Source organism: Monocercomonoides exilis, assembly GCF_001643675.1.
Source record: "Monocercomonoides exilis strain PA203 chromosome Unknown scaffold7-2047599, whole genome shotgun sequence".
Lineage (NCBI taxonomy): Eukaryota > Preaxostyla > Oxymonadida > Polymastigidae > Monocercomonoides > Monocercomonoides exilis.
The window spans coordinates 836,383-857,882 of NW_027150552.1; the positions used below are offsets into that span (position 1 = coordinate 836,383).

The 21,500-nt window shown below is 44.1% G+C and overlaps 4 protein-coding genes across 4 annotated transcripts; 2 read left to right on the plus strand and 2 right to left on the minus strand.

Moving 5' to 3' along the window:
- Nucleotides 1–128: 128 nt before the first annotated feature.
- On the plus strand, nt 129–13,705 carry MONOS_11724 (putative rapamycin-insensitive companion of mTOR; the record flags this gene model as incomplete). The annotated part of the gene is made up of 10 exons (XM_067864286.1): nt 129–228; nt 518–585; nt 647–831; nt 908–1,039; nt 1,090–1,174; nt 1,233–1,326; nt 1,402–12,503; nt 12,795–12,940; nt 13,041–13,351; nt 13,442–13,705. The coding sequence occupies 9 exons, from the start codon at nt 129–131 to the stop codon at nt 13,279–13,281; spliced, it is 12,153 nt and encodes a 4,050-aa protein (XP_067733373.1). The 3' UTR covers nt 13,282–13,351; nt 13,442–13,705.
- On the plus strand, nt 13,680–15,643 carry MONOS_18564 (uncharacterized protein). Its single transcript, XM_067871595.1, has 2 exons — nt 13,680–14,579; nt 14,642–15,643. The coding sequence occupies exons 1-2, from the start codon at nt 14,055–14,057 to the stop codon at nt 15,542–15,544; spliced, it is 1,428 nt and encodes a 475-aa protein (XP_067733374.1). The 5' UTR covers nt 13,680–14,054; the 3' UTR covers nt 15,545–15,643.
- A 484-nt stretch (nt 15,644–16,127) lies between these two features.
- On the minus strand, nt 16,128–17,452 carry MONOS_11723 (putative rRNA 2'-O-methyltransferase fibrillarin 2; the record flags this gene model as incomplete). The annotated part of the gene is made up of 4 exons (XM_067864285.1): nt 16,128–16,686; nt 16,759–16,938; nt 17,010–17,323; nt 17,437–17,452. 4 exons carry the CDS (start codon nt 17,450–17,452, stop codon nt 16,273–16,275), a joined length of 924 nt encoding a protein of 307 aa, XP_067733375.1. The 3' UTR covers nt 16,128–16,272.
- A 21-nt stretch (nt 17,453–17,473) lies between these two features.
- Nucleotides 17,474–21,241, minus strand: MONOS_11722 (putative lecithine cholesterol acyltransferase-like protein). Its single transcript, XM_067864284.1, has 2 exons — nt 20,942–21,241; nt 17,474–20,871 (listed from the first exon to the last, which is right to left on the minus strand). Exons 1-2 carry the CDS (start codon nt 21,208–21,210, stop codon nt 17,769–17,771), a joined length of 3,372 nt encoding a protein of 1,123 aa, XP_067733376.1. The 5' UTR covers nt 21,211–21,241; the 3' UTR covers nt 17,474–17,768.
- Between the last annotated feature and the right edge of the window lie 259 nt (nt 21,242–21,500).

The following is a 21,500-nucleotide window of genomic DNA, read 5'->3' on the forward strand; positions in this document are numbered from 1 at the left end:
GAGACCATCTTTTTTCTTTTGATGAACCTCTGCATAATATATATTATTTTTGTTTTATTCTCTTGAATAAAAACAAAATCATTAACAAACCATTTAATAACTCAGATAACACATATTCGAGCGATTTTATGGATTGCTCAACACTGAAAAACGGATTTAGAGAGTTGCACAACTCTTCATTCTTTTTATACATAAATTTCGTTGAATCCAGAAGTCATCATGAAATCAGTACATTTGTTTTTCATAAATAAAAGCAATGATCATAGTTTTATGAATTTTAAATGTAAATGAAAAATATTAAATCAAAGATAATTAAAAAATATAAAACATTTTTGAATCTAAAAGAAGGACTTTCATCCTGCAAGTTTTGCATCAAAATAATCTTTCAATCTCTCTTCAATAATGCTTGCACTTGCTGATGCTAACAAAGTCCACTTTTGAGTTGTTAGCAACTAATTTTGCAATCCAAAATTATTGATCGTTTTGCTACCGTAATTTGTTAATATTTTTTCTTTAGATTTCCTTTTTCTTGGCCATTATCGAGTATTTCACTTTATAACATCTGTTGCACATTGTAAAACAAAAGTGTTAAATAAAAATTATCAGAATATTTGATATTATTTTGTACAATATTGAATTTTCTCAGACTATCATTAAAGACATGACCGATGAGCCTCACTTCGACTTTTACGAAACAGTTCATCGATTTTGCGAGCGCATGAAGAAGGCTCCCATATCTACACAGGATATTTTGAATCAATTGAGAGTTATCACATCTTTTTTGCAGACTTCTCCACCTCCAAATTTTTATTCAAACGACATATGCCAAATGTTAGCATCATTTTTTATGCACTCCTTTAATTTTCTAAACTTGACGAATCGACTCTACTTCTGATTTTTTAAATAGACTTCGATTTTACGTATTTATCGGGGATAGAATCATCAAAACAAATATTCTCAGAATCATTTTAAAATATTCAAATTTTAGAAGAATGGTTGAGCGTTTTTTTGAGCTTTCGATAGATGTTGCCGTTGCAAAGTTTGCTTTTTTCCCTATTCCTTTATGATTTTTATTCACATTTTCTGAAGTGTAATCATAACTGAAGAACCTCAACAACATGACCACATGATTGCATTAGATATCATATCTACTTGGTTGCGAAGTCATCAAAAGGTTTCATTTTTATCAAGGTTTTAAAATGTCAATGCGCTTTTTTATTTTATTCACAAAGATTTCACGTGTCATTGCTCAAGCAGTTTGCTCAGTTCTCGAAAACTCTTCACCTACAACCATCGGAAAATGCCACGAATTTTACAAAGATCTATGTGTGATTAGTTGTTTTTTTTTCACAATTATTTTCTAACTTCAATACTTTTGAAAACAAATTTCTTTAATGACAGGTTATTTGTCACCGAAAACCATTCACTCTGTTGGTTCCTTTCACATTCTGATGACTTTAATTCTGTCAGCTGACCAGCCGTACTCCCTCAGCTTTGTAAAAGTGCTTGCTTTTCTCCTGCGAGACGAGAAGAAGAGATGGATGATATCGCGAGAGCTTCTCCAGCGCCTGTTTTCTCCCTTCTCAATGTATGCATTTGGCCCATTTCCCTTCTGCTCCGCAGTTGTGGAGCACACCCGCATTACCGAAGACAAGAAACGCTCCAACGTCCTCAACGCTGTCTCGGGGCTCATCTCCTCCACAGTCACTCTTTCCGCCCAGCAGCCCCACCCGCAGCTTGTCCAGTCGCCTTCTCCAGGCAGCGACGGGCGCATCTCCCGCTCCTCTCGCCAGCAGTCGGGAAGCAACCGCACAGAGCAGGACATCATGCAGGTGTCTGTCGTGCCGGCTGGGATGTGCGCACAAGGAACAACTGCCCAGACACCAAACACACGCGATGCAGCAGTGGGGATGACACGCAGAGACAAAGGAGATGGCGTGAATGTCAATGTCAATGTGAATGTTGGAGTGGGTGTGGGCGTTGGCGTCGCAAGAGAGAGAGACGCCAATGTCGGAGTTGGTGCAGGTGGTGTTGGTGGAGGAGGAGGGATTCCAGGGCGCAGAGAAGGAGAAGCGTCTGGACTGAATGCGAGCCAGATTCCTCCATCAACAGCAGCAGCTATGGCAAACCAGCCTGTTGCATACCAGCCGTATGGCTATCCGATGGTTGCTCACACATCTTCTGGCGCAGCGATGGTTGCCTCAAACGATGCTGCATTAGGAAGCAACGAGAAGGAAAGAGGTGCTGTGGGAGTTGGCAAAGGCATGCCTACTGGAGGCAATGGAATAGGTGTCGGGATAGGACCGATGGGGGTTGGAGCTAACTGTGCTGGAGGAGCCGGCGGAGGAGCTGCTGGAAGAGGAGCAGCAGGTGATGCATCAGCAGCACTAGGAGTAGGAGGGAGAGGAGGTGTTGGAGCGGCAATGGGAACAGGGACGGGGAGGCTGGGCACGCCCGCATCAGGTGCCATGCAGCAGATGTCAACGCAGCGTTCTCCTCAGCAGATGCAACAGATGCAACAAATGCAACAAATGCAGCAGATGCAAGGGAGGAACGGGCAGCCACAGGGCCAACAGGGAGCACCGCTCAATCAGCAAGGGATAATGCACACATCACTGGCATCAACACCCACTTCTCACACAGCTTCGCTCGACTCACAGTCGGTCGCCCGCCCTGCCGCACACCACCGCCTGCCTGTGCTGAGCGAAGAGGAGCAGCAGCAGCTCCCGCTGTTCGCCCTGTGGATCAAACAGATCCGCAACTCAACCACAGCCATTGTGTATCTCCTGCGCTCGTTCCCGTCGATGGTTGTGCTTCATTCCCATCCGTTCCTCTTTCCTTCCCTCTTCTACGTGCTGCGGTATTCGCACCCAAGCTGCGGCATCGTGAGGGAGTTTGTGTTCCACTTGCTGTTTCGTGTGCTGCAGATACCCGACTGGTTCGTACAGAACTGTCTCTCCACACTCGCTGACCCTCCTCCCTTTGTGCTCCGCATGCAGAACATAACTGCCCTCTGCGATCCGCTCTTTGACGAGTCCCAGCTCCCTTCGGCTGCTCTCACACCAGCCAGCATCAGCCGCATCTCGCCTTCGTCTGTTCTGTCACTTCCTGCTCCTCATTCTCCATCTTCTGGCTCTTCTTCTTCTTCATCGTCTTCTTCTACATTGTCTTCTGCATCATCTTCTTCGACTTCATCAACGGCTTCTTTGTCGTCTTCTTCTTTGGCTGGCTCTTATCCCTTTTGTGCATCCCTCATTGGCTACACAGACTTAGAAGCACGCCTTGCACAAACAGCTGCTTCTCAACAGTCATCTTCTTCTTCTTCCTCTTCCTCTTCCTCTTCCTCTTCCTCTTCTTCTTCCTCTCAGCAATCTTCTCTTTCTCAGTCCCCCACCTTTGGCAAGCCCTCTCTCTACAACATCCTCTCCACATCGCACTCTCCTTTCGTTCCCGACTACTCCACTCAGAACCCGTTTGCCCTCTTTTGCCCGTCTGCTTTCCACGCGCCGTCGATTTCTGCGATGTGCAATGCGTTTTATGTGCATCAGCTGAACACAGCTCACTCCATCAGCACACAACACACACAACTTCTGTCTCTCTTCCATTCGCTTTCTCTTTCTAGCTCTGCTGCTTCTTCTTCTTCTAATTCTTCCTCGTCTTCTTCGTTGGATCATCGCTCTTCTCACTTCACACAAAGCATTTCCCCTCTTTCCTCTTCCTCCTCCAAAACACTCAAAACTTCCTCTTCCTCTTCTTCCACCTCTTCTTCTTCATTCTCTTCCTTCAACCCTTCCTCCTCCTCTTCCTCTTCCCTCGCCTCTCGTTCTCTCCTCCGCTCCACTGCCGCTTTTATGATCTCTGCTGCCAACAACGCCCGCTCAGCTGCTCAGATGATGATGTCAGCCAACGCCAACCTCACCCCTCTCCTCTTCCCCGCATCTCCAGTCATCAACCAGTTCTCCTCTCAAACACAAGCCCCGCTGCTCAATCCACAGGCTTCTGCGGGATTCACAAAGAACTCACTCATTTCGGTGCTTTCTGCAACTCCAGCGTCGCCCACTTTTGCTCTTTCTTCTTTCGCTTCTCTGTCTCGTCATTCACCCTCTCAGAACAGACTGTTTGTTTCTTCTTCTTCTTCACTCGCTGCTAATCAGTCTGCTGCGTCTATTGCCATGTCCACACCCATCCCTTCCACTTCTCCATCTGCCACAGGTGCTCACCCGAATCTACCCTCTTCTTCTTCTTCTTCCTCCGCCTCCTCCTCTTCTTCAGGCTCCTCCCTCCACACCTCCATCTCCATGCTCTCCCCTTCCTCTCTCTCTGCCTCCCCCGGCTCCTCCTTCAACCCTCCCTCGCTCGGCGTCACACCTTTGGACCCTTCTCTCTTCAACATGTCTATCGCTGCCTCTCTCTCTTCTCTGCAGCTGCGCCCTTCTGATCCTTTCTTCCCTTCCACCCCGTCGTCCATCCCGACCATCAGCTCACAGAGACAGCCACTCACTGCGTCTTATCCTGCATTCGCATTCGGGCCTTCATCATCATCATCTTCCTCTTCTTCTTCCTCCTCCTCATCTTCTTCATCTTCCTCCTCTTCCTCCTTCACTTTCAACTCATTCTCCCTCAGCCAAGCCTGCCCTTCCCCCAACTCCCCGCTCCTGCACCCTCTTTCCTCCACTCTCCACAACACTGTCCGCTCTCTCCCTCCTTCTCTCCTCTCAGCCACTGCTGCCCCAACCTTCGTCGGCCCTCGTTCCCTCTTCCACCCACTCACTGACCCCACCCTCTTCTTCTGCACCGAAAGCCCCCGCGACGCTGTCTGCCCGCCCTGGTTCCGCTGCATGTCCCCCTCAGTCTCCCGCTGTGTGGATCAGAAGCTGGCGCTCGCATTCAACTTGCTCAGAGCTCCGCAGTTTGCGCAGGCGGTGAGGCCGATGATGCCGGAGATGACTGAGGAGATGCAGAAGATGCAAGAGGAGAAGCAGAGGGAGTCGCGGGAAGGTGAATGGAAAGCGGGGAAGAATTGGTGGGGAGGAGGGAAATTACAAGGAAAGATGGGGAAGTTTGGAGAAATGAATGAGAAGTGGGGGAGGAGTGGCACAATGGCAGATCGATATGATTGTATTTCTCCTTCTACTCCTTCTTTTCCAAACTCATCCTCCTCCTCCTCCTCCTCTTCCTCCTCCTCCTCTTCTTCTTCTTCATTCCTTCCTTTCTCCACCGACAGCCCCACCCACTCGTCTTCCCACCCGTTCACCCACTCCATGTTCCCCTATGCTGTACACGAGGTCGACTTCCACTTCCTCTTCCCAACATACCTCTCTTTCCTCCTCAACGCCTGGGTTACTCACTTCGACTTCCTCTCCTCCCTCTTCGTCTGCGCCCTGATGCCTTCTTCGCCCACAGCCAACCTCGCAATCGTGATGCTCGGTGCTCTTGCTGACATTTCCCCCTTTGTGTTTGATGCAGAAACTGCCAGGGACATCCAGCAATGCACCCCCTTGCAGCTGCTTGCCACACAGCCACAGATCTCTCTCACTGATGTCTCTGTGCTCAGCCGGATGAGCTACGCCTCCCCAGTCACGCTCGCTGCTTTGCACAGCATCAGCACCTCTTCTTCTTTGCACGCCGCTTACCCACAGCACATCATCACTGCCTCTTCCTCCCTCGCTTATTACGCCTCCCTCAACTCCTCCTCTCTCCAGACACGTGCACAGGACGTCCTCAACAAGATGGGCCTCTATCTGACTGTCCCTGCCATCCCTAAGCCGTCAGTCAGTGCTTCTCCTTCCTCCTACTCCACTCACACATTCATCGCCACGGCTGAAGAGCGCACGTGCCCTGCCCGCGCAGCCGTCGTGTTTGGGGAGAACCATCTGCGTAGGGACATTAAGCTTCCACCTGCTGCTTCTCCTTCTTCCTCTCTCCAGCTGATGTCCTTTGCCACTTCTTCTGCCACGGGGCCTGCTCCTCCGCCGCCTCAGGCAGCACTCGCAACGGCAGTGGCCTCTTACAACACAGCTGTCGCACTTCTCAGAGGAGAAGGGAATAATCCTTTTTCTTCGACTTCCTCCTCCTCCTCATCCTCCTCTTCTTCTTCCTCTCTTGCATCATCATCCTCATCCTCATCGTTATCATCTCCTTTCTCTTCTATTTTAACCGACACCTCATCCAGGCCAGACATCGACAAGATTGTTGTGTCTTCGCTTTTCCCTCTCAGCGGCATCGCTCGCGAGCGGCCGGCGCATCTGCAAGCGATTGCCTCTCAGATGCACATCCAGGGCCTGTCTGCTGGAACAACAACCCCTTCTCCATTGAATGCCACATCTGGTTATTCTTCTTCTTCCTCTTCTTCCTCATCCTCATCCTCCTCTTCTTCTTCTCTTCAATCAAACGCCAAGCCCACACACAGTTACTCTCATCTTTCAGGTGTTTCCTCCCCTTTCACAGGCTCCTTCTCTTCTCCTGCCACTTCACCTCCTCTGGCTGCCTCAATGTCTCCGCCGAGTCGCTCTCATCTTTCCACTTCACCTCCATCTTCCTCACACTTCAACCTCCCTTCTTCCATTGCTTCTCCTTCGCCTTCGCCTTCTCCTTCATCTTCTTCATCTTCATCCTCTTCCTCTTCCTCTTCTTCTGCTGCTCTGAATCAAATACAACCACAAGCACAGCCTCATTCAAAGACGCATTCTCATCTCAGACAATCACACAAAGCATCTCCTCTCTCTTCCACAGCCACATCCTCTGCATCTCCTTCATCTCCTCCTTCAACATCATCATCTCCTTCTCCTCCTTCTTCTTCTTCCAAATATTCACCTGATTTACAATCAAACGCATTGACTGAAACTCAACCTTCTGTTAATTACACACAAAATGATGCAAAAGGAGCCAGAAATCATTCACACACGCCATCTCCCTCACGTTCACCAGAACCAACCATATCTACCAACAAACAACAAACATCATCATCATCTTCTTCTCCTTCTCCTTCACGTTCACCTTCTCCTTCTTCTTCTCCTGCTGCCCCATCCTCTTCCTCCTCATCCCAATCACTACCTCCGATTCAACCTCTCCCTCTTGCCCTACCTGCTGTTGTGTATCGTTCCATAGCGCAGCGTCTGCTGGATGCGGTTGAGACAGAAGTGGCCTATGGCGAGTGCGACCTCCTTTCCGACGACGAGCAGCCGATGAGCGACGAGGAAGACGCCTTCATCGAGCGGAAGATGGGGCTGGAGAGAGGCAGAGAGAAAGACCGTGACAGAGACAGAGACAGGGACAGAGATAGGGATAGAGACAGAGACAGAGACGAAGGCACTGAGAACTCGGTGACGATCATCGACATCGACTACGGCATCATGGACGATGACGACCCGCAGTGGGTGTTCATCCAGGCCGGTGCTGCTTCTGGCACAGGCTCCGGCTCCGGCTCTGGTTCTGGCTCTACTGCTACAGGCTCTTCTTCTTCCTCCTCTCTCGAGATGGCAGCGAGTGGGGCATTCCCTGCTGCCTCGTCCTCTGTCAAGTCTGACAACAACTTCCGCTCCCACTCGCCGTCCAGCCGCGGGTCTGTCACACCCCCCAACCGCTTCTCTTCCCATTCGCCTCGTTTTTTCAATGCAGATGCTGTTTTGTCACACGACCCGCTCCCGCCGATTGTCGAGTTCCTCTCCACAGAAAGACAGCTGCTCTCTCTCTCGCACTTCAGCCTCTTAAACACTCGCTCGGCTGATTTATACCTCAACCGCTCACTTTATCTCCTCGACCCCAAACAGAAAGAGCTGCCGCACTTTCAGCACAACGGGGGAGGAGGAGGAGGGAATGCTGTGCCTTCTTCGTACAATCCTCTTCCTCTGCCCAACAGAGCCACGCCATTTTCTGACCCCTTTTCATCCACTCTGTCTTCTGTTGATGCGCCTGCCCCGCTTTCACACTGGGTTGCACCGCCACATCCTTCCTCTTCTGTCTTCATCACCTCCAATCCAGTCACTGGTAGCCACACATCCAGCTCTTATTCTCTCCCTCCGCACTCCCTCCCGTCCTCTGCTGACCTCTTCTCCTGCTCCTACGTGCCTCCTCTGTCTGTTTTGCACGATGAAGCACTCCCTCTTTCGAAACTGTATGGCATCAACGAGCAGTTCATGATCTCCCTCTACACATCCTCCCGCTGCCCGCCCGTCACCCCGTTTTCTGGCGAGATGCTGTCTGTCGCTGCGGCACCTGCTTCCTCAGCGCTGCTTCCGTTCTCTTCTTCCATCCAGCCAGCTGCCATGAGCCCCTCTGAAGCATCAGGTGTGTGGAGCCCTCTGTCTTCTCCTCTGCAGTCACATGCTTCGAATAGATCTCCATCACCAGTGGTGGATCTGATGTCCCCCGTCGCTTCTGCCTCGTCCTCGCCTTCTCCAATTCCCATGGGCGGCTTCTCGGCACTCAACCCAGCTTCTTCCACTTCGTCATCTTCTCCTTCCAACTCTCTCTATACGAGGCAAATGCAGTCACCTGATGTGTTTTTATCGTCTTCGAACTTAACCTCTCCGATGCGCCTGGCCATTGTCAACCACTACAGACAGATCATCCTTGCTGATGTTGACTCCTTCGCCTCTCTTTGGCACACCCTCCGCCTTCTCCCTTTCTCTAAACAAGACCCATTACTCATCAAAGAATTCCTCATCTCATCCACAGCATCACCTTCTGTGTTCTTAGCATTGAAGGAGCAGGAGTTCTTTTCGCATTTGCTCAGCCTCTTCTCCCTCAGCCCTGATTCTTTCTCAGACAACTCAGAGCTGTTACCAATGGACGCTTCCTTTGCCTCTTCAAACGGATCATCCGATTCATCTTCTCTGCGATCGAATGGAGGAAATGTTCCACTTGATATGAACACACACACAGGAGCCGAATACAACTCATCAATGAAGCAGCAGCAGATGCAGCGCCCGTTCTTCTCTCTGTTTGGGATGCCGTGGGATGAAGAAAGTTGGAAGTGGGGCGATGTTGGGAGACATCTTGTTTGGGCGCTGATTAATTCCCCCGATGAGCTGGACTACCACATGCTGCTGCTGGCTTTGTCAGATGTGGCAAACAAGCTGTTTGAAGAGCTGGAGAATGAGAGGGTATGGCGTGAGTATCAGGTGAAGAAGAGCATCTTTGCCGCACATGCGCTGCTGAAGGCGAGGGAGGAGAAGCAGCTGGGCTGTCTGGCTGGGTTGAGGGGGATGAGAGGAAGAGCAGGCAACGCTGCTGCCTCTCGCTGGAAGTATGCGCATTCATCTGCGATGGGCTTATCCTCATCGTCGTCGGCTTCTTCTGATGACACGTCTGTCTCGTCTGCGGGAATCAGCTACAAGTCCCATTCACACAAGGGAGTCTCCAAGAAGCAGAACGAGAGTGCACTTTACTCTTCTTTTGCAGTAGAAAAAATGGCTTCTTCTCCAACTCGACTCCGCGATGGCAGCAAATCTTCAGAAGGTGACAATCGTTTGGCATCATCTTCAGCACAAAACAGCGATCCAGCCGTTCAATTAGCCAACATCGATAACCGCTCTGCTTCTCAAGGCCTCACAACGAGAACCGACACATATGCCTCCACGGCCCATCCACATATCGACTCAGCCCTGCCCAGCAACTGGGAAGCCCAGCAGCATCCACCTCAAATACAAGTATCTCAAGACCACGGCGTCTCCTTTGCGATACACGAGCAGAGCGGAACACCTCATTCGGACTTGTCATTTCTGCATCAGATGGCTCGTGCTCAGCAGTCTGCGCTTCCACCACTGTCGTCTCCCCTGCAGAATGCGATGGGGAACGGAATGAACATTGGAAGTGTTGAAGCTCTTAGAGATGAAGCTGGCGTTGCTGGCTTCTCAGACACAGGCTCTCTTTCATCTGACCACTCTGCATCTCTGAGGCAGCACATGAACAGCGACGATGAAGGCAGAGAAGAGCGGAGAAAGAAGAAGAAGAAGAAGAAGAAAGCGAAGGATGCCACCTCGTCGCCTATTGGTGCCTTCTACGACGCCTCCACCGACCCTCCAATGGTGGACTCATCCAGATACCAGACACACTCCATCACACACCAGTCACCTCTCACACGCCACTCACACCATTCAAATCACTCACATCACTCACATCACTCACATCACTCACATCACTCACATCACTCATTTCACCATTCACAGGGCGACAATCACACTTCCTTCAAAGCCGAGCAAGAAGCAGACGAGCCACTCGAGGAGCCTGCAGAAGAACCTCCGGAGTATCCAATTTCTCCGCCGAATGCGGACGGAGAAAAGCTGTTTGAGACAGACCCGAAGAAAGACCGGCCGCGTGTTATTTCTCCGAGGCTGTTTTCATCGAGTGCTCTACGCACGACGATGACGCAGTGTGTGCTGCAGATCATGGGAATGCTCACCTTCTGTGACAAGGGCGCCAAGTTGTTTGAGCTGCTCCTCTTCGACGAGGCTGAGGCAGTGCAGGCGCAGCTGGAGGCGCAGAGGGGGAGCGACGACCCGCTGCTGGAGAAGGATGCAGAGGCATCCATGCTGATCATGGCGAGCGATCCGCTGGGAGGTGCTGGGCTGGAGAAGACGGCCCCCTTCCGCCCGTCTCTGCTGCAGACGATGCCGTCGGACTTCGACAGCAACGCCACGCTCTTCACACAGCTGCCACGGAACCTGTTTTACTACTTCTCTGTGAGACAGGACATTTTGCTCATCCTCCTCCCGTCCATCTCATACTCCTGTGCGCTTTCACAGCGCATACTCCTTTTCGCCTCAACATTGCAGACCTTTCGGGTGGGATTGCTTGTTCTGCGTATTCTGCGCGCTCTCTTCTGCCTCTCTCCTTATTCCCCTTCCTCTTCCCCATTGCCTGATCTCCAGTCACTCCAGCAGTTCCCCACGTCTTCCATGCCTATCGACTGGCGGATGGCAGTTGTAGCCAATCTCCTTCGACATCCTTCCCCTTTCATCGCAGACACTGCCTTGTCTCTCCTCCAGGACTTATCAGAATCCCCTCTTCTTTTGCACTCTTTCCTCCACGTGCCCAACGGACCCCCACCCGTTCTCTTCCTCTCTGGTGCGAGTGATGTGCTGTTCCTGCGGCTCCTCCGCATCGACGGCGGGTTCCGCTATCTGCTGCCCTCTGCCTGGTTCCTGTCGCGCGCCACGTACTGGCTGTGGCAAGGAAGTGTGAACTATCTCCTCCGCACTGAGTACAGAAGAGACGCCAACGACGTCCTGAAGCAGCAGAAGAACTTCGACTGGCTGAGGCAGCCGGAGATTTCAGAGATTAATGCGCTGCTTCAGTCATCGGCTGCAGCCACATCTACCACAACTACTCCAGTTATGTCCACACCACAGTCACCCCTTTCGTCGCCTAATCTGTCTACTGCTTTTCCAAATGCTATGTCGTCATCTTCTTCATCATCATCGTATTATCCTTCTTCTTCTTCTTCCTCTTCCTCTTCTTCTTCCACTTCATCTGCTTTCTCTCTCTCTGCCTCGACAACTTCTTCCGCTGCTTCGTCCAGTGACTCCATCTCCACATCAACAAGAGGAACACAAAAATCTCCTCTTTTCGGGACATCCGACTTCGCAGCGCAGAAGAGGCGTGTGCTGAAGATGCTTCCATCACTCCAACAAGGTCCCACGGGTGTTATGCAAAAACAGCTCCTTCGTTTGGAGGAGAAGCTGTTGTATGTCGAAGAGTCGCTGTGTCTGCACAGCATCGCCCTGCCGCACTTCTTTGGGTGCCTGGCGTCGACTGACGAAGGGATGGAGTTCCTGCGCGAGTGGGGCGTGCTGAAGGACTACTTTGCAGCTCTGCGGTCGCCTTCCACGCATCCTCTCCTGCGCCGTGCGATTGTGTGGATCTTTGCGCATGTTGCGTGCACACGAGCTGGCGCGTGTGTGTTGGACGAGTTCGGTCTCATCCCGTTTCTCTGCTCCATTGCTGAAGAGGACCCCCATCTCCCACTGAGAGGCACAGCGGTGCTGGCGCTGTCGATGATGATGGGCTCCGACGGGCCAGAGGCGCCTGTTGCAGTGCGGCTGTCACGTGATCTGCACGACAGGTGGATGGACAGGACTTACCCGAGGCTCATTTCAGCAGCGGTGCGTGGGGAGCAGCTGCCGTCGTGGAAGCACCAGAAAGCGGGGGATGGGTGTGAGGAGAGGCAAAATGGACATGTTTGGCAGAAGAGCGAGTGGGGAGATGAATATGACGAGCAGAAAGGGCAGATGTTTCAGGAAGAATGGAATAATCATTGTCAGCAGCAACAGCAGCAGCAGCAACAACAATTTGCTCAAAGCCAAATGCTGGCGCTGAAATCGAAGCTGAATATGAGGCAAGGGAAGAGGGAGCGCATGACACAGTTCCCTGCAGAATTTGAGGAAGAGATAGAAATACCGATTGTTCCTCGTCTTTCCACCAAGCATTCCAGCTGGTGTCTGCCAATGAACCACTCAAACGGAATCGCCTTCCCAAAGAATTATCGCAAGCTTTTCCGATTTGTATGCAACAAAACTGTTTTTATTGAAAAGAAGCAAAAATTATTTTATTTATTTTATTTTATTTTATTTTATTTTATTTTATTTATTTATTTTTCATTTTTCCTACTCTTTTTCAAATATCAATATCAATTTTTGTTTTGAACGCTTTTTATTCATTCTATTTAATAAACTGTTAATTGAAACGTTTTCTCTCTCTTTCATTTTCATTCTTCTGTCGTTCTTTGCATTTTATGAATTTTAAATCACATTTCTTTCTTTCTTTCTTTTTTAATGCTTGTATCGATTTTCCAGAAATTACACGAAATCGCTTCAACAGAAAGTGTGTGGGCGAATTTTGATATGAGCCAAATGGCACAAGACCCAAAAGACGCCGTTGTTCGCACGTTTGATCTGCTCTATTCACTCACACGCCCTGCTGCCCAGATGCTGCTTGTGAGGCGTGTTCAAAGAAATTTAGTCTCGCTTATTTTTACAATTTTCTTTCTTTCTTTCTTTCTCTTTCTCTTTCTTTTAATGTTGCAATTGCTTCGTGTCCAGACCTCATTTTGATCCTGTATTCAAAGATGTGTCAATGTACTTCGTGTTTAACGCTGTGTTTTCGCACTATCCGTTTCCTCTCGAAATTAAGCACTTTATCTTATCCAAGTTTAAGCTGAACGCAGCAAAAGCAGAAGAATTTGAGTGGTGCGATGCTCATCGCATCGGAAATATTGTTTACACCAGAAAAGATACAGAAATGAAAAAGAAAAGAATGAAAGATAAATTTGAAGTTGAATAACTAACAGAGAAAAATGAAATATTGTTACATCAAAGGAAAAATATATAACCGCAAAAGCCGAGGTTTTAAAGTTATGCTATGGCTCACTTTTGATTTGTATCTTCTTGGATTTTAAGATATTTTCTTAAATATTGTATTTTTTTCTTTTTTCTTAAAATAGCTTTTATTTCATGATACAAAAAATGATTATCTATCGAATAATGTACTTAAATGGTAATAAAGAAAATACGTTGAAACAGTTCTTCATAAATATTTCCATAAGACCTGAAAATAAAAACTTTTTTCAGAATTTCCGCAGAATAACATATGGTGCAATTTTTTGCATTTGTGAAAAAGACAATGATTTGTTCCAAACTATTTCTGTAATTTTATCAAAAGAAGTCTTTCATTCTCATTGAGAAAAAAACATAGAATTGCAATAAAATGAGAAAAAATTTTGAAAATAAAGTGGGAACAAAATTCAAAGGGCAAAAAAAATCTGAACCTATATTAATCTGAAAAAAATATATAACTTTTAAAAAATTATATCTTTTTTGAAATTTTTGATCAATAATTGTTTTTGAGATTGTTAAATAATGATAAGGGCAAAGGATTTGGAACAAGTATTCATTGTTTTGTTAATGCTCATCCTTTTCTTAATAGCTTTTTTGGTTTTTAAAAATATTGTAATTTTTGAATGCAAATGATTGATGATTGAATTGTGTGATTGAAACAACGTAGGCTTCTCTGATTGAAACATTCAAAGGCATGCATTTTCAATTGATTGTTAATGGATGATGATATGCTTTGCTTCTAATTTAGAAACATTTTCTCAGCTTTGTCAATGCGACAATGATGAGCAAAAACAAAAAATAGAGTTATTGGATAAAGTGATGGATAAGATGGATGAAAAAGAATTGGAGGCATCCATCTCAACAGAAGTTTACGATAAAATTAATGATATGATAAATGGAAAATCTTTTTCAGAAGAAAACATAATTCTGTTGCTGAAGCATTTGGGATATTGGAAAAATTTTTACACAATAATAACTCATAATTTTAATGCATCCAGGTTGAGTAAAACACTTTGGAATTTAATGATACCTGAAATCGGTAAATTCGAAGTGAATCAGAAGCATATTGATTTTTGTGAATGCTTTTTAATTCTTACTGATTCTTTCTATCATGACATGGAAGGCTTTTATGAAATTTTCATGCCTCGCATTCTGAAAATTGCATTGGAGAAAAAGGAAAGCATGGAAAAGCAAAAAGAAGTGGAAATAGCATTATTGGCTTTGAACAAAATTGGGCAGTACTCGGTGTGCATATTTTTTAATTTGTTCTGTTTCTTTTTTTGATTATTTCTTCCAATTAAAAATAGGAAATAGAGAAAAGACTTTACCTGGATGAAATCAAAGAAATTATCAAATATCATCAAAAGCATCAAAATCTGACGCGGCTTGCATATCATTCTGCTTGGAGCTTTATGATAGACAGATACAGAAATGATAAAAGTATTGAAAGAGTGGTTGTTAACGAACTGCAGTTTTTCAAAGAAGCATTTAGAGAATTGGAAACTCTGAAACAATGTGTGGATTGGAAGAAAAAAGAGAAAGGAAGATTGAAAACAGAAGAAGAGATTCTTATGATGAGATGGATATGTGAAATAAAAGCATGTTTAATGAACGGCACATGGAAGACAGATATGTTTAATGATATGGTTACTTTCGCTGTAAATATTTACAGACTGGCAAAAGATAACCAAAGAGCAATTTTTGAAAATTGTATTTCAATTCTATTTATTATAATGTGCAATTTCAAAGTGAGAATTGGTGACCTGCCAAAAAACAAAGCTGTTGCTTTTGCTTTGGAGGAAATAACAGGAATTACTTTAGTTGAAGATGTTACAGAAATATGCCTCTCAATTTTTAACGATCTTCCAGAAATGATTGATAGATACAAATCAGATGTTATCCATGATTCAATAAGTATGTTGACTGAAAACTTGGAAAATTCTCTTTCAGAAATTGAAGATGAATACGAATATTTCAACCAAATAAAACAAAAACTTGAGGCTATGAAATGCAATATTGCATCATGCTCGGACACGCTGAACAAAGAAAGAATTGAATTAACATGGAAAAGAATGAAAAGTGAGATATTTGAAAAGTTGGAAGAAGAAGGGTATGAAGATTCAATTCTTTCATTTTACAGATTGCTTAAATGTGGAAAAACGAAATATCATAGTTTTGTTGATCCGTTAGATTTATTTTTTTTCAAGTAGATTTGGGATTTGCTATACTTTTGATAATTAGATCTTGTCTTGTCGTTTCTTTTATTTTCATTTCATTGATAAATTGTGAAATAGCCTTTGTATTTAAAATATCATTTTTTCTCTCAATGAATGTTTTTGTTTGTATTTGATAATTAAAAAGGGAGAGAGATTTATCTTTTGCATCCTGGCTAATTTTAATGGGATCAAGTTTGAACAAAATTTTCACTTTTTAATAGTAGTCCAATAACGGTGACAGTAAATTGCTTCGCGAATTTTCAGTTTTTTGACAAAAAATTATGAATGTTTTCGCTAATAATGAACTTCATCATTGAAAAATTCAAATAAACAAATTAACGAAGAAATAAAAAGGAACAATATTCTTCTTTGAGAAAAAATAATGAAGAAAATAATTATTAACTATTATCAAAACAGCGGTAATTGTTTATCAGCATTTCTTTAAAATTGTTCAATTTCCTTTTATTCAATTGAAGAGGCTGAAACAATAAATGAAACTTCTTTCTTGACAATTTTTCCAAATGAAATTAATTTCTATGACGTTCGCTCATTTAAAATCTACTCATCAATTATCATCCAAGCTAAAGACGTTGACATGTATTAATTCAAGGTTGAAATGAAAAAAGTATAAGGAAGTGAAAAACTTTTGATGGAAAAAACTTAAATTTGAAGATTGAACCAGATTTCATGATTGAAAATCAACAACGGAGGAAATGACATGATTATTTATCCTTTTTTGTTGGCCTATATACTCCCACAACGACAGCATGGTCTCTTTCATAAGGTTCTAACGTAAGTTGCTCCAAAGGCTTAAGACCAGCTTCGGCCAGAGTACTTCTTTCCTTTGCGAACACGGCAGGAGCAGGTGAAACAGAATCGATGCAAGAAGCCTTGATGGAAATAACGTAATGTCCTCCATTCTTCAAGAAGTACTTTGCATTGATTTCAACAATACGTGCTTGATCAGGCTGTGCAACATCAGCAAAGATCACATCCACCATTGGTACAAGCATGCGATAGCGCTGAGGATAACGAGCATCTTCAATGATTGGAACAATATTTGCGCGCTTTTGTGCAAGTCCAAGCAAATCTCTTCCAACTCTCTGCGAAAATTCGACTGCATACACAACCCCAGTCTTAAAATTTTCCAATAAAAACATAATTTAAAAAATATTTAAATGAAGAAAAAAATATAAAAGAAAACAAACAGGTCCAACAATATCTGAACAATGAGAAACAGTTGTTCCAGAAGCGGCTCCAAGATATAGTAATTTACATCCTGGTTGGATATGGATATTACCAATTCCACCAATAACAGCTGCACCAAGTTTCGATCTATAAGGATTCCAAATTCTATATTCAGTTTTCCCACTTGCAGCTGTTTCATCCTACATGAATGAAATTGAAAAATGAACATATTATATATACAAATAAAGCATTTCTTGTTTTTTCAGCAAACATCAACAGATATTCTTTTTTCTCCATATACAGATTCTCCTGGCAGCATGCTTTTTGTTGCAAGCGAATCTTCTTTTGAATGAGCAATATAAACACCTGGGAATCGCTCATGTGGAGTGACAATAACTTTGCTTCCTCCTTTCATTCCTCCTTTTCCTTTTCCTCCTCTTGCTCCTCCTCTACCGCCTCCTCGACCGCCTCTACCTCCACGGCCTCCACCTCTGCCACCGTCTCTACCTCTACCACCACCAAATCCACCTCTTCCTCCACCTCCACGACCTCCTCCACCAAATCCTCGTGATCCGCCTCCAAAACCTGAATAACACAATTAATCAAAAATATTTGCGTTTTATCAGAAATAAAACATCGCACAAAATTTATAACAAATTAATTAAATCTGTTTACAGTCTAAAAAGAGTTAAATAAACCTTGACCTCTATTCATTTTCAAAATTATATTAATTGATCAGCATAAGTAAATTCGTTCTTTTTGTACTTACAGTCAAAGTTCAAAAAAATAGAATCAATAAATTCAATTGAGTGCATTGATAAAATTAATTAGATTAATAATAACAAATTTCAATTTTAACAAAAAATATAACAAAAATAAATATAAAAATTGAAGTTGAGTGAAACATTATCATGGATATATTGAACAAATAGCTTTACAAAATATATTCAAACACACTAAAAGTTTTAAATTAAAACTAATAAATAATAAATAATATTGTTGATTTTTTCTTTTCTTTTTTTTAGCTTTTTCAAAATTGCTTTAATCCTAATACATATCCAATAGTTGAAAGAGTTTCATGCCTCCAGAGGATGCTCCTATGTTTTGTGTTTGGCACATGCACTTTCACAGAGTTAGGGATATCATCAAAGAACGAGCACACCGTCGGAACGGTCTCGTCCCCATCAATCATCTGCCATTCAGCAGCAGGCAGGTTGTCGAACGAAGAATCTTGGCTGTTTTGAGAAGAGGAGGTGTTTGCTTGTTTGTTTTGCTTCTTGTTCTCTTTGAATTCTTTTAGCTTTCGCTTGATGGTTTGCTTCATGGATTCTATTGGGATGTCTGGAAGAGGCCTCAATTGGAAATAGTCTGAATATTCACGAGGATGAAGGGAGGAAGAAGAAGAGGAAGAGGAAGAAGAGGAAGAAGAAGAAACAGAAGAAGAAGAGGAAGAAGACGACGAAGAAGAAGAAGAAGAAGAAGATGCAGTATAGTTAACTGAATAAGAGCACCCAGGCTTCGACTCTGGCGTCGCCTGAAGAGATTGTCTAGGCACATCTGCGCTGGATGCAGAAGCAGCCTTGTTCTGAAAGAGAAGCTCTGGTTTGTGCACAATCAGGTTCCATTCAGTCGGCGTGCCAGAGCCAAAGATGTTGAACACATTGACTGTGTAACGCGGCTTGCTGGCTGGCTTTGAGGATTTGTTTGCTTGCTCATTTAATTTGTTAATTTCTTTGTTCTCCTTTGTTTTGTCGTTGCTGCCTTCATTTTCATTTTCATTGCAAAAGTCTTCCTCGTCTTCTTCCTCTTCTCCTTCCTCTTCCTCTTTCTCTTTCTCTCCTTCCTCTTCCATCGGATGAACTGTGAACGTTGATGAAAGCGACGGGATGTTTGTGACAAACGAAGGAGGAATAGTTTTCGAGCACATCGTCTCAATGTTTGTGCGTATTGTGTTGTATGAAGGATTCATCCACATCACTTCTGCAAGAGGAGGAAGAGAAGAAGAAGAAGAAGAAGAAGACGAAGAAGAAGAAGAAGAAGAAGATGATGATGATGATGATGATGATGATGATGATGATGATGACGATGACGATGATGATGAAGCTAATGATTGTTGCTCAGATGCTTCCTCAGATTTAGACATCATCTTTGATGCCTCATTTGATACAGACTGCGAAGATGATGGAGAAGGAGAAGAAGAAGCAGAAGGTGAAAGAGAAGGATCAGGTGAAGCAGCTGGTAAATTGCAGTTGTTTTGTCTTCTATCAAATATGTCGATGAATGCTCTCACGAGAGAGTGTTGAATGTGAGTGGGCTTTGGATACTGGAACATCGATGCAAACTCTGCTGCTTCCTTCTCGAAACTGCTAAGCTCCTTTGTTGGGGCAGATGATGACTCAGTAATTGATGTGCTGTTTGTGACAGAAGAAGAAGAAGAAGAAGAAGAACTCTTAAATGGATTCAGCGAGCCCCAAAACGAAGACAAACGCCCACTGCCTGCGCTCTTCGTGTTCTGCTTCTCTTCTTTTTGCCTCTCTTCCTTCTCCTTCTTCTCCTTCTCCTTCTGATATGAATCAAGAAATTCTCCGTTGCGTATCATCGATGGCAGAGGAACCTGCTCGCCTTCTTTCGGCGCGAGCAAAAAGGAAGGAAGAGGCGGCGTCTCGTGCTGGAGAAAATGCACAGCTGCTTTTGGGAGAGGGAAAGTGATTGTGTCTTTGGAGCTGTTGGAGGAGACTTGTTCTGAAATAGAAGATGACAATGATGAGGAAGAAGAGGATGAGGAGGAAGAAGAAGAAGAAGAAGATGATGATGATGATGCAATAGAAGGAGGAAGTTCAAGTTCAGAAGACGACGGGACAAACAACTGAGGAGAAGATGCAGAATGAGGTGAAGGTGTGGGTGAAAGCAATGGAGAGACACTAACATCTCCAACGCTTTCTGTTGTTGATGAAGAAGAAGAAGATGATGATGATGATGATGATGAAGGCGGAGCAACTGCTTCAGAATTTTCAAGAGAAGAAGGAGCTGCCGAAGAAACACTTTCGTCTTTGCTTTTCGGGTTTGAGAGGAAAGAAAATGAAGAAAGGACAGAAGAGAGGAATGATGGTGAAGGAGTTGGTGTTGGAGAAGGAGAAGGATAAGGGCACGAAGGAGAAGGAGGAGATGCAATGGCAGGTGATGAAGCAGAAGCAGCAGTTGAAGAAGAAGAAGCAGAAGAAGAAGCAGAGCAGTTGCTTGAGTCACGAGGCAATGCAGAAATCGAAGGTGATGTTGCAGAATTGCTGGGAGGGACTGCAACAACTTTATTTGTCTCTGTAAATGGCTCTAATTTGAATGACATCACTTTTTTAATTTGGGCATCTTTTTTCTTCTGTTCTTCAAGGTCTTCTTTTTCAAGTGTCTTTTCTTCTTCTTCTTCTTCTTCTTCTTCTTCTTTGCTTTTCTTTTTTTCCTGCTGGTAAACCCGCACATCAATGAATGGATAGTTCCATTTCCCGCCTCTGCTCATTTTTCTTGTTCTGCTCTGCCGAATGTTCTCTTCGGCTCTTTTTCTCTCATCTGTACAACATGAGTCAAAATCAAAGCATTCTCCTCCGCCGTCCTCAACATGAAAGGAAAACCAATCGTACTCATCTTCTGTTGCGCTTTTATTTTGATTCTTTCCATTTGTGCTAATTTTACGAATGGCAACTTTTGGTGAGAATCTGAAATAACGAGGATTTATAAACCAGTTTGCAATTGGGCAGCATTGTTGAATCTCTCTGAACATTGACCGTTTGAGAATAAATTCAGGAATCCCCATTGCATATCCGTGAAGCAGGCAGTCGAGTGACCGAGTAGTTCCTTGAAATGCAGAAGCAATTGCAAACCAATTTGATACTCTTGAAGAAAACCATTTTGGTCTATTAGCAAACAGGACTCTTATCAGTGCAGACGAAAACGAATGTGTAATGACTGATATTCTTCTTCTTCCGCTTAAACGATAAACTTCTTCAATTCTTTGAGCAGTAGGTTTCAGTAGTTGATTAACGCCCATTCTCCAATCAAAAGGAAAACCAAACAATGAAATTCCCGGTTTATATCCATTTTTCAAAAACATTTCAACCATATCCTGATAGTAAGAGCCCATGCTTTCAATGATTTTTTCCAAATATTTGAAAAAATAGATTACATTCAAAAATAAAACAAATAAAAGCAAACCCTTTCAAAGGTTTAAAAGTTGTTAGAAGATTATAGCATGCATATAAGCCATGATTATTCATTGGCACAAATACCTCCGTTGATTTATCACGCTGAACAATGTTTAAATCAGGATCCATATCGCACCACATGTAACGTCTTGTAATATCGTTCGCATGATAAAGTTTTGTAAACACTTGTTGGATTTTGCCAGTTTTCAAATCTTTTCCATAGAGGATGGATGCTCCACATCCTGGAATCAGAAGAACTGCTTCTTGATTTACGCTCATCAATTAATATATTATCCTAATTATTTGATCTACTAAATTATTTTTTGTTTCATTATTTCAAGAATGTTATTATGGTAATTTTTCTAATAAATTCATCAGAAAGGACTTTTGCATAAAATCGTTGAACATTTTGTGCAAAAAAAAATTCATTGGCATATGATTTCATGTAGTTAATGAAAAATGCTCAGAATTTGAAGATATCAAGATAATGTGTTTAAAGGTGAAAATATTGCACACTTTCCTTCGAATTTTTGATTCACTAACTTGCAAATATTGAACAATAAACATTG